Below are 15,714 nucleotides of genomic sequence, written 5' to 3'. Positions count from 1 at the left end.
GAGCGGTGAGAGCACCAGAGATCCACCGGCAGCCGCTGCGGTATTTCAGCAGCAGGAGTTAACTGCAGACGACAGGCCCGGAATCACGCGACACACACAATATGCTGGAGGAACTCAGCAAACCAGGCAGCATCTGTAGAAAGGACATTTCGGGCCGAGACCCTTCCTCAGGCGCGGATAGGTCGTGCACCCTCCGTGTAGCTGAAACATCTCACGGAATCTCCGCCAGAGTCTCCTCATCCCCGCCACTGAAAGGTTTCGCAGCCCCGGCGAGTGTTGCTGCTTTTACCCGAGGTGCAACTCCGGATCTCCGGCCTCTATCCGGATCAACTCGCCCCCGGTTTCAAGCTCCGGCCTGCGATCCGCTCCGAGCGTTCGGCGTCCCGCCCTCTGAACAATCCGCCGCTCCAGAACCGGATCTGCGATGCCAGGAGGGTGACTGGGGCGATTCATCTCCGTTGAGTTGGAGATGTCAGTCTGATAGAAGCGCGGAGTTCGTCTCAGGATCACTGGAAATTCCCCACAACTACTTCCTCAGTCTCTTCGTTTACAGCACACGCGATGTGAACTTAAGAAACTTGGTCACACACATCATTTGGCGTCAGATTCAATAATATATTTTTCTGAGTAGATTTGTATTGAGAGGTAAAGGGCAAATTTGGTGATACAGGTATAAGGAAAGGGACAGACAGTCAGAGACAGAGAGGGAGAAAGAGATTTTTCCTTCGCCAGCGCTCCGTCATCCGTTTTGCAAGTAGCCAGGGAAGAAGTTACGAGGAAGTCAACAACCTGCGGGAATACCAGATTTCCCATGAGCCTTTAATTCAGCCTCTTCCCAAACGCCTAAACCGTGTTTTGTGGATCGAGCCGCTGTTTCAGAACCGACCTGATGAGGCCAGGCGGCAAGTAGGGAATCTTCCGCTGTCTGAGGCGGAAGAAGTTTACTGGACAGGCCGAGAGAAACCACTTGCACCTTGTGAGTCCAGCCCAGAACAAGGAAAGCGGATTGGAACCGGATTGTAGGTGGGTGAAATCAGGCATCGTCTTCACCGGAAGGGCTTTGGAAATATGGACCTCACTGAAAAGCTAAAGCTAAACTTGTTCCAGGCCGTGGCGTATATTTTCTCTTTTTAGGTGAATAAATGTTTAACAGTTGTTCTAAGTATATATTTAACTGCCGTTTAAAACCGGACTGGGTCCCATTTTAAAGCTGTTCTTTTCTGTCCTGCTGCAAACTGCCGAGACCCTCTTTCTGAATTCATTGACTTTCAGTCCTGTTTGTTGTCTTCCTGACCCCTCCATCACTTGAGATCAGTTGGAAGGGAGTAGGCCGCCTTCCCACTGAACAAAAGCAGTAACATAATGTTCATTCCCTGAGACTGCAGCGCATCTAGTGGACAATCGCGGTACTGCAGGGGTTCAGCAGCTCCCCGACAGTGAAGGGATCCGGAACCAGGAAGTGCCGCAGTTAACATGGCTTCGAGAGGACAGGTCGAGAGTTGGAGCGAGGAGGCAATTTGTCCCATCTGCCTGGATTTCTTCACCGATCCGGTGTCACTGGAGTGTGGACACAATTTCTGCCGCTCCTGTATTACACTATGTTGGGAAAGTGCGAAAATAAATACCTGCCCGGAATGTAGAGAGGTATTTGCAGATGGTAAACTCAGGCCAAGTCGGGTCTTAGCAAGACTGGCTGAAAAAGCTCGAAAACTAAACCTGAATCCGAAAGAAAAGGAAAGTAAACTTCACTGCGAGGAACATGGGGAAGAATTGAAGCTGTTTTGTGAAACCGACAGGACACTGATCTGTGTGATTTGTGCAGCTTCCCAGGAACACAGAGAGCACCGCTTCCTGACGATTAAAGAAGGCTTCGAAATTTACAAGGTAAAAATAGCCTACTGTTGATAGTCTGTTTATGTTGCGTCATCTTTTTGTCTAATTCTTTCACTGTTTAATTCCCAGGATCGAGTTAAATGGTTCTTAGATTCTCTCACAAAGAAGAAATCAGACTTCGAGAAAATTGAGCAGCAACAGAAAGAGAAAATTTCCAGAGTCCGGGTGAGGCCTTCCTGAGCAGAATTTCGTATATTGTTGTGTAGTTTTGCTCCCGTTCATGCAGAATAGCAGAGTATCGTAGCTCCCGTGACCTGGGTTCAATCCCGACCTCTAGTGCTCTCTGAGTGGAGTTTGCATGTTCTCCCTGTTATCAAGATGGTTTCGCAGATATTACCGAGGGATGTTGGTTGAATGGTTAAGTCGCTACTGTAATTTGGTGGTAGAAATAAACGGGCAGACTATTATTCAGATGGGGTGAGAATTCAAAATGCAGAGATGCAAAGGGACTTGGGAATCCTTGTGCAGGATACCCTGAAGGTTAACCTCCAGGTGGAGTTGGTGGTGAAGAAGGAGAATGTACTGTTGGCATTCATTTCTAGAGGTATAGAATACAAGAGCAGGAATGTGATGCTGATGCTCTATAAGGCACTCGTGAGACCACTCTTGGGGTATTGTGTGCAGTTTTGGTCTCCTTATTTTAGAAAGGATATACTGACATTGGAGAGGGCTCAGAGAAGATTCACAAGAATGATTCCAGGAATGAAAGCATTACCAAATGAGGAACATCTGGCAGCTCTTGGGCTGTATTCCCTGGAGTTCAGGAGAATGAGGGAGGATGTCATAGAAACATTCTGAATGTTAAAAGGCCTGATCAGTCATTGGGTGTATTAAAGGCAGAGATAGATAGGCTCTTGATTAGCCAGGGCATCTAAGGGTATGGGAAAATAGCAGGGGAGTGGGGATGACTGGAATTAGATCAGTCCATGACGGAATGGTGGAGGAGACTTGATGGGCTGAATGGCCCACTTCTACTTCTATATCTTATGCTCTTATCTTATGTTCTTAACCTTGTGAAGATGTGTGGTCAGTGAATCACGTTGGAGTGGACAATTGGTTTCAGGGAAAGGTGAGGAAATGGGATTGAAGATCTGAGAATCAGCAAATAATTTAATGGGCTGAATGGTCACCTTCCATGTTACAGGGTAAACGGGGGCAATGAGTTTGACGGGAATTCTCTTAGCAGTGGCATGAACCTCAAGGGACTGAATTTTATAGTGTCATAAGAAAATACAACACAACAGTACAATGAATTAATCTTCAGCCTTCATTTGACAGGAACAGTCACGCAGCCTTCAGTCCCACATCATATCCCAGTTCGCTGAACTGCGCCAGATTCTCACTGAGAAAGAGCAGCACGCGCTCAGACATCTCAGGGAAGAAGAGGAGAGGATTCTAAATCCAATGGAGAAAAATCTTCAGGAGATTCAAGAGAATTTAAATTCTATCCAGGAAGAAATCTCAAAGTTACAGGAACAGATGGATCAACAAGAAAATGTGATATTTCTCATGGTGAGAGATTTCAGTTTGGTTCTGTAAAAGTGCACAGTCTCTAAATGATGTATTTTAAATCAATGTGGTATTTACAGATACAATCATTGTAAACAGATTTAAACCGGAGAGATGTTTTGACTGTTCAGGATTGTTGTCATTCCCCAAACCAGCCTCTCAGAACACCACAGGATAGTCTGCATCCTCTTCAGGAATGAGTTACTCTGATCGTAGCACTGAGCTGGTTCCCACGTATAACATCCCCTGATACTCAGAGTAACATCCAGTTACCATCACAGGCTGTGAGTGAGTCTGGTGTGGTGTGTGTGTGAGGGTCTCTCTGTCAATTATTAGGAACTGAGGTTGAATTGCAGAATGTGACCCACACATCAGATTTACCCTCTATATCTGCTTTGTATTAGGTTCATTGTTTCAGAGAATTTTGCACTGTCTGTTGTCTGTTTTCAGGTATATTTGTCATCAGATGATATCCCATTTTACATCATAGACTGTTTTTTCAGTCCATTCTCTCCTATCAGTTTCCCTGCTTCACAAGCCTCCTCCCACCTGCTTACCACACCCAGCAACAGTGACCCCAGCTCCATGGTCCCTCATGTGTTTATGCAGCTTCCCCATTACATTCAACCTCTGCTGTTCCACTTCAACCACTCCTGTGGCAGTGAGTTCCACGTTCTCTTCACTGAATTTCTTATGGGATTCATTAAAAATCACCTGGCTTTTTATCTTTGACCTAAGGTCTGCCCATAAATAGGGATAGAGTACTTTTCCACCTGCACCCAATCAAATCCATCACTAATCTTAAATTCCTCCATCTTATCATCCTGACACATATCCAGATAAAAATGCAGCCTTTCGTGTCAGTTTCATCCTCTCAGTTATGGTCTAATTTTCAGAAACATTCCTTGAAATTTACCCTGTGGTTCCGTGTTGTTCGTGTATTGTGCGGGAGTGGGAGTTTTCAACACCTTGTAATGAATTGGATGAAATTCAGGATGTGGACAGTAAGTCTAAGTCTATTCACGTTTGTGTTCTATTCATTTCAGGAGAAAGTTCTTCAGAAGAGGAGGTAGGACATGCTCTTTACTGACACCCTGTATGGATTTTTTAAATAGTTCCAAATTGCAGTTTAAAACCAGAAGTTTAATATTTACAGGATTAAGGATGATGTCCAGGAATTGTCAGTGACAGATGAGGTCTTTTCAGCTGCAAAATTTGATCACCCTTATTTGTTGAACACAGCTCTGAGAGAAACGCTTGATGCCGTTAATCAAGGTAAAACTTGCAAAAATTCATTTGAGCAACACACACAAAATGCTGGAGGAACTCAGCAGGCCAAGCAGCATCTATGGAAAAGCATACAGTCGACCTTACGGAACAAGACCCTTCAGCAGGCCTGGAGATAAAAAGATGAGGAGTAACTCTAATCCACATCTCTTTTCCTCCGGTCCTGCTGAAGGGTCTTGGCCTAAAATGTTGACTGTACTCTTTTCCATAGATGCTGCCTGGCCTGCTGAGTTCCTCCAGCATTTTGTGTGGGTTGCTTGGATTTCCAGCATCTTCAGATCTTCTCTTGTTAAAGATTTATTTGTCCTTGTTTATGAGGTACAATTAAGTCATCATTTGAAGCAAAGATTTGCTGCAATAATAGGCTGAAGGGAAACTGAAGTTTATTCCGCATCAACCCCACTTACTGGGAGGCACAGTGTCATGCGGTCAGCTGGAGACGTTAAATCCCTGAACACAAGAGCACAGGGGCACAATATAAACAATACACGGACTGTTAGATGAACCACTGCATCCTGATCCCATGCTCACTGCACTAACATGCCAAAAGATGAGTTTGAATCCTACCACAGTAGCTGGGGAATTCAAACTGACTTCATGAAATTGTAGGGAATAAAACCGGGTATCAATATGATTACCGGGATTGTCAGAAAAATACACGAGGCCTTCGTGCACCGCTCACTCTGCCTGACTCATCTGTGACTGGAGACTCTGGTTGACTCAGCTCTGCCCCCTGCTGGACTCACGAGTCTCACTGTTGTTATCAAACCACCATATTGAGGCAGTGTCAGCTGAGCCCGGACACACCAACCAGCATTGACCTCGGTCAAGATGTTATTTCAGAGAAGCCCACGCAGCACAATCGGCCTGGGAAAGCTCGCTCACACATGCACAAGAAGGATTTGCAGATTGTAGTCAGAGCATCAGCAATGCACATTGTTATTTCCCTCAGTAATCTGGAAACCATTTTCTTCACACACAAAAATTTATTGATTTTAGCAGCTCAAACACAGGTCACACATTGTTAATACACACCAGACATCTGAAGATACATTGTAACATACAAATACTTCAGTGTGCACACTGACCTTCAAAGTGTATACACACCCACTGAAATTTACCACATTCAGCACACAAACGAGGAGAACCACTAACACATACCCAGAGTGGGACACAGAGTCAAACTTAGCGTCACAAATTCCATTTACAAACTGTAAGAATGAATTCTTCCGTCCCTATACAGTTTGTCCATTCTGCGGCAGCTAACTGCCGTCGTTCGTGAAGTCACATCTACAGTTCACAGACTCCAGTATACGATTCCTCAGGAGGGTGATCTGGGAAAGGTTTTGGCAGATGTTCAACCCATGGCCCTCCTCATCTATCTAGAAAACTAAGATGTCTTCCTGAGCAAGTCCTATTTGCAGGTGTTCATTCTACATCCCTCTAACCATTTCCTATCTGTGTACCTGTCTAAATTTATTTAAAATATTTCAATTATACCTGTTTCTACAGCTTCTGCTGGCAGCAAATTCCATTTACCCAGCTCGCTGTCTGTGAGAAAGATACCCCATAGATCCCATATAAATATTTCCCCTCTCACCTAAAATACAGGCCCTCTGGTTTTGTACTCCCATGTTCTGGGAAAAAAAACTCTCACCTTACCTTTGCCCTTTATGATTTTATATAACTCGATAGTGGGTCACCCCTCAACACCCTACACTCCAAGGAAGCAGCCCCAATCAATGCAGTCTCTCGTTTTAACACAAGCCCTCTCGTCCTAGTTACATCCTCCTGAAGCTTCCTGTCCAGTGTAATGACATCCGTCCCATAGTCCGGGAACCAGGAATGTACAAAATGCTCAAAGCGTGGTTTTAAGTCCATGTGGACAATGTTGAAAAGGGTGACGAATACAGGACTCAATGCTTAATATTTGAATGTCCCATTGTAGCATGGGTAGAGATTGGCAGGTACGAGTTCTGTCTGAAAGAAGATCATGGTTGGAAGCTTACGGCACACATCCATCCATGCCAGCTTCCGAGGTTTAGATGATCCAACTCCCCGGAGTATGGATAGTTCGCCCCTTTAAAGATTCAGGACAGTCCCACTAATTGCCAGGTTAAAAAGACCATGATGGGAGTTATATGCAGGGCTCTAAATGCAGTAGCAGCCAGGATATGGGAAACAACTTACAACAGGAGTTAGAATTAGCATGTGAAAAGGACAATGTTATATTAATGGGGGACTTCAATGTGCAGGTAAATGAGGAAAATCAGATTGCTGCTGCATCCCAAGAGAGGGAGTTTGTAGAATGCATACAAGATGTTTATTTTTCAGCAGCTTATGGTTGAGTGCATCAGGAGAAAGGCAATTTGGACTGGGTGTTGTGTAATGAATCAGATTTGATTTGTGAACTAAAGGTAAAGCAACCCAAAGGAAAAAGTGATCATAATATGGTAGAATTCACCTTGCAGGTTGAGAGGGAGAAGATAAAGCCAGATGTATCAGTACAACTGTGGAGAATATAAAGGCAAGATAAAGGAGCTAGCCAATGTAGTTTGGAATGGAACACTAACAGGAATGACAGCAATAAAGGCTGGAGTTTCTGGGGACAATTCAGAAGGCGCAGAATGGATCCATCCCAAAGATGATGGTGTATTCTAAACAAACAATGAGGTAACTGTGGCTGACAAGGGAAGTCAAAGGCAGCATAAGAGGAAAAGAGAGGGCATATAATATAAGCAAAAAGTAACAGGATGATGGTTGGGAAGGTTTCAATAATCAACAGAAGGCAACTAAAAAGGCATAAGGAGAGTCAAGGTGAAATATGAAGAGAAGCTAGCCTATAATAATAGAGAAGAGGATGCCAAAAGTATCAGAGAGGTGAGAGAGGGTATCAAACCTCTAGAAAATGATGCTGGAGAAATGGTAATGGGAGACAAAGAAATAGTGGAGGAACTTAATAAGTATTTTATGTCAGCCTTCAATGTGCAAGATACTAACAGTGTATCAGAGATGCAAGATTGTCAGGGGGCAGAAGTGGGTGTTGTTGCCATTACTGGGAAGGTGTTTGAGAAGGTGAAAGATCTGAATATTGATAGGTCACCAGGACCAGATGGGCTACACCCCTTTTGCTCCAGATTCAGAAAGAGGTGGCTGAAGAGTTTGTGAAGGCATTAGAAATGATTTTTCAAGCATCTCTGGACTCTGAAATGGGTCTGGAGAACTGGAAAATTGCAAAAGTTACTCCACTCTTTAAAAAGGGAGGGAGGCAGAAGAAAGGAAATTATATGTGAGTTAGTCTGATTTCAGTGAAATAGTTGGCAGGCATGTGGTGTGCTTGGAAATATAGTGGAGTCCATTACTAAGGAGGTTTTGGGCTACATGGAGGCATATGATAAAAGAGGCCAAAATAATATTAGCATGGTTTCCTTTAAGGGGAAATCTTGCCTGACAAATTGTTGGAATTCTTTGATGAAGTAACAGGCAACATAGACAAAGAATGATTTTGGATGACTGAACTAATGCCTTTGTGGCCAAGTTAGTGGATAATATGAACATAGGTGAAGGGGCAATTAGTATTTAGGATGCTGGGTGTCCTCAGGGAGACACAGGCAGATTAGGAGGTTAGGCAAAGAACTGGCAGATGGAATGTAGTGTAGGGAAGCTGTGCTTGCACTTTGGTAAAATGAATAATGGCAAAGACTATTTTCTAAATGGGGAGAAAATTCAAAAGTCAGAGGAGCAAACAGTTCTTGTGAAGAATTCACTAAAGGTCGCAGGTTGAGTCAGTAGTAAGGATGACAAATGCAATGATAGCATTCATTTCAAAAGGACTAGAATGTAAGAGCAAGGATGTAATGCTTTGGATTTCTGAGGCATTGGTCAGATCGCGCTTGGGGTACTGTGAGCAGTTTTGGACATATTGTCTTTAAAAAAAAGATGTGCAGGCACTGGAGAGGGTCCGGAGGAGGTTCATGAGGATGATTCCGTGAATGAACAGGTTAACTTATGATGAGCATTCAATGATTCTGGGTTTGTACTCACCGGAGATTAGAAGAATGAGGGAGGAGACTTTCTCGCTGTAGTTGAGGAAGCTGCCAGATGAAGCTGTCAAGGTGCGCACAGTTACAAGGTTTTAATTTCCATGAGACAATAAGATATATAAAAGCAGAATTTGGCCATTTGGCCTTTTGAGTTTGCTCCACCATTTCATCATGACTGATCCATTTTTCCTCTCAGCCACAATCTCCTGCCTTTTCCCCGCATCCCTTCATGCCCTGACCTATCAAGAAAATGCCAACCTCTGCCTTAAATATACATAAAGATTTAGCCTCCACAGCTGCCTGTGGCAATGAATTCCACACATTCGCTGCTCTCTGCCTAAAGAAATTCTCCTCATCTCCAATCTAAAAGGACGCCCCTCTATTTTCAGGCTCTGGTCTGAGACTCTCCCACCATAGGAAACATCCTCTCCACATCCACTCTATCAAGGTCTTTCACCATTTGATAATTTTTAATTAGGTCACTCCTCATTCTTCTCAACCCCAGTCAACACAAGTCCAGAGCCAGCTAACACTCTCCATATCACAAGCTGCTTTTTCTTGGAATGGAATCATTTTCGTGAACCTCCTTTGAACAATCTCCAGTTTCAGTGCTTCCTTTCTTAGATAAAGGACCCACAAGTGCTCATAGCACTCCAAGTGAGGCCTAACCGGTGCTTTATAAAGTCTCAAAATTTGTATCTTATATTCTAGTCCTCTTGAAATGAATGCTAACGTTGCATCTGCCTTCCTCACCACACCACAGAATCAACCTGCAAATTAACCTTTAGGGAAGCTGCACAAGGACTCCCAAATCCCTTTGCGCCTCAGATTTTTATATTTTCCCTTCAGTTAGAGATTATTCAACCCTTTCATTTCTTCAACCACAGTGCATGACCATACGCTTACCGATGGTGTATTCTAACTGCCACTTCTTTCCCCTTCTCCTGATCTAAGTCCTTTTATAACTTTCCTATTTCCTCAATATTACCTGCCCCTCTACCTATATCGTCTGAAATCTTTGCAACAACACCATCAATTCCATCATCCATATTCTGCGAAATGAATCTGTCCCAACCCAGTCCCCTATGGAACACCGCTTGTCAATGGCAGCTAATCGGAAAAGGCTTCCTTTATTCCCACTCTTTGCCACCTGCCAATCAGCCATGGCTTTATCTCCGCAATGATATCTATGTAATTCCATGGACTCATAGCTTACTAAGCAGCCTCATGTGTGGCACCTTGTCAAAGGCCTTCTGAAGATCCAAGTACACAACACTCACCAATTCTTCTTTGTCCTGCATGTATTTCTTTAAACAATTCCAACAGGTTTGTCAGGCAGTATTTTCCCTTGAGGAAACCATTCTGATGACAGCCTATTTTAGTATCATGTGCCTCCAAGTACCCTGAAACCCCATCCTTAATAATCGACTCCAATATTTTCCCAACCACTGAGGTCAGACTAACTGGCCTATAGTTTCCTTTCTCCCCTTTTGAAGAGTGCAGTGACATTTGCAGTTTTCCAGTGTTCCAGAACCATTCCAGAGTATTGAAAGACCATTACTAATCTCCCCAGAAACTCTTCAGCCACCTCCTTCAGAACTCTGGAGAGTATACCATCTGGTTCAGGTGACTTATTGACCTTTCAGTTTCTCAACCTTCTCTCTAGATATCGTAACTTCATACACTTAATGCCACCTGACACCTGGAACTTCCACCGTACTGCTAGTGTCTTCCACAGTGAAGACTGATGCAAAATACTTCTTTCAGTTCATCCGCCATTTCCTTGACTTCCATTACTGCATCTCTGGCATCATTTTCCAGCTGTCCAATAACCACTCTTGCCTCACCTTTGCACTTTATATATCTGAATAAATTTTTGATATCCTCTTTAATATTATTAACTAGATTACTAGATTAGCTAGGGTCCAGCATATAATTCTCTGTAACTTCCGCCACCTCCAACAGGATCCCACCACTAAGCACATCTTTCCCTTCCGCCTCTCTCTGCTTTGTGCAGGGATTGCTCCCTACGCGACTTCCTTGTCCATTCGTCTCCCCATTCTTTCCCACCAATCTCCCTCCCAGCACTTATCCTTGAAAGCGGAAGAAGTGCTACACATGCCCTTACACTTCCTCCCTTACCACCATTCAGGGCTCCAGACAGTCCTTCCAGGTGAGGCGACACTTCACCTGTGAGTTGGCTGGGGAGATATACTCTGTTCGGTGCTCCCGATACGGCCTTCTATATATTGGTAAGACCCGACGCAGGCTGGGAGACTGTTTCGCTGAACACCTACACTCCGTCCGCCAGAGAAAGCAGGATTTCCCAGTGGCCACGCATTTTAATTCCACATCCCATTCCCATTCTGACATGTCTATCCACAGCCTCCTCTACTGTCAAGATGAAGCCACACTCAGGTTGGAGGAACAACACCTTATATTCCGTCTGGATAGCCTCTAATCTGATGACATGAACATTGACTTCTCTAACTTCCATTAATGCCCCACCTCCCCTTCGTACCCCATCCATTATTTATTTGTTTATTATTATTATTTTTTTTTCTCTCTCCTTTTTCTCCCTCTGCCCCTCTCACTATACTCCTTGCCCATCCTCTGGGCTTCACCCTCCCCCTTCTCCCCCTTTCTTTCTCCCTGGGCCTCCTGTCCCATGATCCTCTCATATCCCTTTTGTCAATGAACTGTCCAGCTCTTGGCTCCATCCCTCCCCCTCCTGTCTTTTCCTATCATTTCAGATCTCCCCCTCCCCCTCTCACTTTCAAATCTCTTACTATCTCTTCCTTCAATTAGTCCTGACGAAGGATCTTGGCTGAAACGTCAACTGTACCTCTTCCTATAGATGCTGCCTGGCCTGCTGCGTTCACCAGCAATTTTTATGTGTGTTGCTTGAATTTCCCCATCTGCAGATTTCCTTGTGTTTACTTTCTTATTCCATCTTTACCTTCTTAATTACTTTTTAGTTGCCTTCTGTTGGTATATAAGTTTTCCAATCCTCCAACTTCCCACTAATTTTTGCGCCCCTCTATCTTCTCAATTAGGCATTTATGTTGGCTTTGACTTCCTGTGTTGGACATGGTCATGTCATCTTGCCTTTAGAATAGTTCTTCCTCTTTGGGAGAAGTACCCAGTGCCTTCTGAGTTGCTTCCAGAAATTCCAGCCATTGCTGCTCTGTGTCATCTCTACCTGTGTTCTATTCCAATCTTTCCTGTCCAACTCCTCTCTCATGCCATGCCACTGTAATTTCCTTTACTTCACTCCAATACTGATATATCTAACTTTAGCTTCTCTTTCTCAAATTCCAGGTTGAATTCGATCATGTTATGTTCACTTTCCCCTAAGGGTTCCTTATGCTTTCTAATTGCTTCCGGTACATTACACAACAGACAATCCAGAATAGCGCTCAATCACAAGCTGCTCCAAAAAGCCATATCATGGACATTCTAGAAATACCCTCTCTTGGGATCCAGCACCAACCTGATTTTCCAAAACCATCTATATTGAAATCTCCCGTGACTACTGTAATATTTCCATTTTGGCATGTATGTTCTATCTCTTGTTGTAACTTGTTGCTGATATCCTTACTTCCATTTGCTGTCTGTACATAGCTCCCACCAAAGTCTTTTTACCCTTGCAGTTCCTCAGCTCTATCCACAGTGATTCAACACCTTCCGTCTCTAGGTAATGCCTTTATAATGATTTAATTTATTTGTTTATAATCATGGCCAAGCCCGCCAATCTGCCTTCCTGCCTGTCCTTTCGATACAATGTGTACCCTTGGACGCTCAGCTCCCAGCTATAATCTTCTTTCAGCCATGACACAGTGATGTTGTTGGCATCACTGTATCTGTATCTTGTGTATCTGTAACTGTGCCACAAGTTCATCGACCTTATTCCGTATACTGTGCACATTCAAATACAAGACCTTTCGTCCTGTATTCACCTTTCTCGATTTTGTCTGCCTTTTTCATTTCAACTCATCCCGTTCACTGCAATTTTGCCCTATCATCAGCCTCTCCTTGCTCGGAGTCTCACTACACATTGCCTCTGTTTGTAAACCAACTACCTCATCCTCGGCACTGTTACTCCGGTTCCCATTCCCCTGCCAAATTAGTTTAAATGCACCCAAGCACATCTAGTGAACCGGCCCACAAGGATACTGGACTACTCCAGTTCAGGTGTAACCCATTCCTTTTGTACAGGCTATACCTTCCCCAGAAGAGATCCAAATTGTTCATAAATATGAACCCCTCCCCACTGCACCAGTTCCGCAGCCCACATTAACCTGTGCAAGTCATCCTATTCTTACCCTCACTGGTACGTGGTACACGCAGCAATCCAGAGATTACTATGATGGTGGCCCTGTTCTTCAGCTTTCTACCTAGCTCCCTAAAATCCCTCTTCAGGACCTGTCACCTTGTCTACCTATGACACTGGTGCCATCCTTGCCCTTGAGACTACCATGGACGTGATCTGAGACATCCCTGATCCTGGCACCAGGGATGGTTGTCCGTCTGCTGCAGGTGGGTAAAACGTACGATCCGGGTGTCTCTATCACTCTCACATCGACGTCTTTGTTCCTCTGACTAAGGAATCTCCATTCAATATCTTGACAGGTACCTGGATAAGAAAGGTGTAAAGGAATAATGGGAAAATGTGACTAGCTCATTAAAACAAGTTGGTTGGCACAAACAAGTTGGGCTGAAGAGCCTCTCTGTCCTCCTCATTAAGTTTAAGTCATTCCAGTATTCACTACCCCTCCCCATCTGGATGCAGTTGTTGTCCACCAAGTGCGCACCCCCTTTGCTACTGCTTATCTACCCTCTTTCTTTCCACTTCTGAAGAAAGCTCTTGCTCAGAAACATCGACTATCCATCTCCTTCCACACATGCTGCTTGATGCGCTGAGTTCCTCCAGCATTTTCTGTGCATTAATCAAGAAAACTCCATTCTCATTCCCGGAGGAACTATCTCCGGAAGATGATGGTTGTCCATCTGCTGTAGTTGGGTAGAACCTCGGGAACTCCTGCCAGCTAACCGACTGTGCCTGATGTCAGCGGCCACTTCCCTCGACTCAGGTCTGCGCTGTCCGAGTCTCACCACCGCTCCCCCCCCCCCCCGCAACCCATTCGACCTATCCCCGCGTACTCTCTAATTCTCTGCTTCTTTTCCAGACTCTGTCACCCTGGATGTGGAAACGGTGAATCCGGAGCTAGAATTGACTGCGGATCGGAAGAGTATGAGGCTGACCGAGACCCGGAGGGACCTCCCTGACACCGGGAAGCGGTTCAGAGTCTGGGGTTGTGTGCTGGGATTGGAGGGATTCACATCGGGGAGACATTACTGGGAAGTGGAGGTGGCAGGGAATCGGTACTGGAGTCTGGGAGTCGCGGCAGAGTCTGTAGACAGAGGGGGAGGTGTTGGATTGAGACCGGAGACCGGATTCTGGATCATCAGCCGGATTGATGACGTGATATGTGTTCCCACCTCCCCTGAATCTCATCTTCCTGCTGGTCCCATCCCCGGGAGGGTGGGAGTTTATCTCAGTTACGAGTCCGGGACAGTTTCATTTTACAACGCGAAAACCAAGTCCCATCTCCACACCTTCACTGGGAATAAATTCGTGGAGAAAGTTTATCCATTTTTCAGGACATGGGATACAAACCATTGGCTGAGAATCTGCTCCGGTTCCGCTCCAGGTCTGTAAATGGGTCGAGTCCCGGGACCGGCGTCAGGAGTAAGTCAGCATAAATATAAATGTGCCGAGAGTGAAATAAACGTGATGTGAGAATTTTCGATCCTTTAATTTTACTCATTCACTGCGTCCGTCACATGCACAGAAACGCTGCGGATTCAGCAGCATCTGCGGTTGGCGGGTCCTGAGCTCCCCGGCTCCCCCGGGTCCTAAAGTCCACCGTGAGTGGTCCAGTGGGACAAGTGGTGGTGGTGCTGACTGGAAGAGGTGAATCTTGCAGAGAAAAGACATGTAGTGGTGGTAACCAGTGAAGTGCCAGAGAATCCCAGCATGTCAGGCAGCATCTGTAGAGGGAAAAGGACAATTGATGTCTTGTTTAATTAAAAAGGGAAATTGACAGACGGGGCTGGGGAAGCGATGATTGGAAGCTCGAAAATTCGACATTCATGAGTCTGCATTCCCACATGCTACATATTATTGCGGGCAGGTTTACTGGAGCTGTTGGGAGTGCTTTAAACTAATATGGCAGGGGAATGGGAACCAGGATGATAGAGCTGTGGATGAGCCAGCAGGTTTACAAATAGATGATGCATGTAACATGAATGTAAGGAAGGACAAGCCAATGACTGGCTACAAATGTAGAGCAAAGAGTTAAGTTGTACCATCGGCAAAATTCAAAATGGCCATAAGACCACAAGACAGAGGAGCGACAAAGGACATTCAGCCCAGCGAGACTGCGCCGCCATTTTATCATGGCTGATCCCGGATCACATGCAACCACATACGCCTGCCTCTCACCATATCCCTTCATTCCCCGACTAATCAGGAATCCAACACTTCCACTTTAAATACACACACAGACGGCCTCCACTGCAGTCTGTGGCAGAACATTTCACAGATTCAACAATCTTTGGCTTAAAGTTTCTCTTTACCTCTGTTCTAAAAGGTCACCCCTCAATTTTGAGGCTGTGCCCTCTAGTTCTGGATACCAACACCAGAAGAAACATCCACTGCACATCCACCCTTCTGGTTCTTTCAACATTGGGAAGATTTGAATGAGATTCCCACACATTCTTCTACATTCCAGTGTGTACAGGTCCAAAGCTGCGAATCATTCCTCATATATTAACCCCTTCATTCCCAGAATCATCCTTGCGAACCTCCTCTGGGCGCTCTCCAATGACAATACATTCTTTCTGAGATAAGGGGCCTCGAACTGTTGACAATACTCCAAGTTCAGCCTGACCAGTGTCTCATAAAGCTATGCAGGAC

At 44.9% G+C, this 15,714-nt stretch overlaps 1 protein-coding gene across 1 annotated transcript in view; it reads left to right on the top strand.

The window, feature by feature from the left end:
- LOC134346424 (uncharacterized) overlaps positions 1-15,714 on the top strand; it is a 57,402-nt gene that overhangs the window by 22,550 nt on the left and 19,138 nt on the right. Inside the window, exons 4-11 of the mRNA XM_063047793.1 lie at positions 256-435; positions 733-1,019; positions 1,443-1,884; positions 1,963-2,058; positions 3,172-3,405; positions 4,449-4,471; positions 4,559-4,677; positions 13,922-14,446. Of these exons, the coding sequence (XP_062903863.1) occupies positions 256-435; positions 733-1,019; positions 1,443-1,884; positions 1,963-2,058; positions 3,172-3,405; positions 4,449-4,471; positions 4,559-4,677; positions 13,922-14,446 (1,906 nt within the window). The remainder of the gene's footprint in view (positions 1-255; positions 436-732; positions 1,020-1,442; positions 1,885-1,962; positions 2,059-3,171; positions 3,406-4,448; positions 4,472-4,558; positions 4,678-13,921; positions 14,447-15,714) is intronic.

The sequence above is a fragment of the Mobula hypostoma genome, chromosome 5 (assembly GCF_963921235.1).
Source record: "Mobula hypostoma chromosome 5, sMobHyp1.1, whole genome shotgun sequence".
Lineage (NCBI taxonomy): Eukaryota > Metazoa > Chordata > Chondrichthyes > Myliobatiformes > Myliobatidae > Mobula > Mobula hypostoma.
This window is presented reverse-complemented; position numbering and strand designations above follow the sequence as displayed.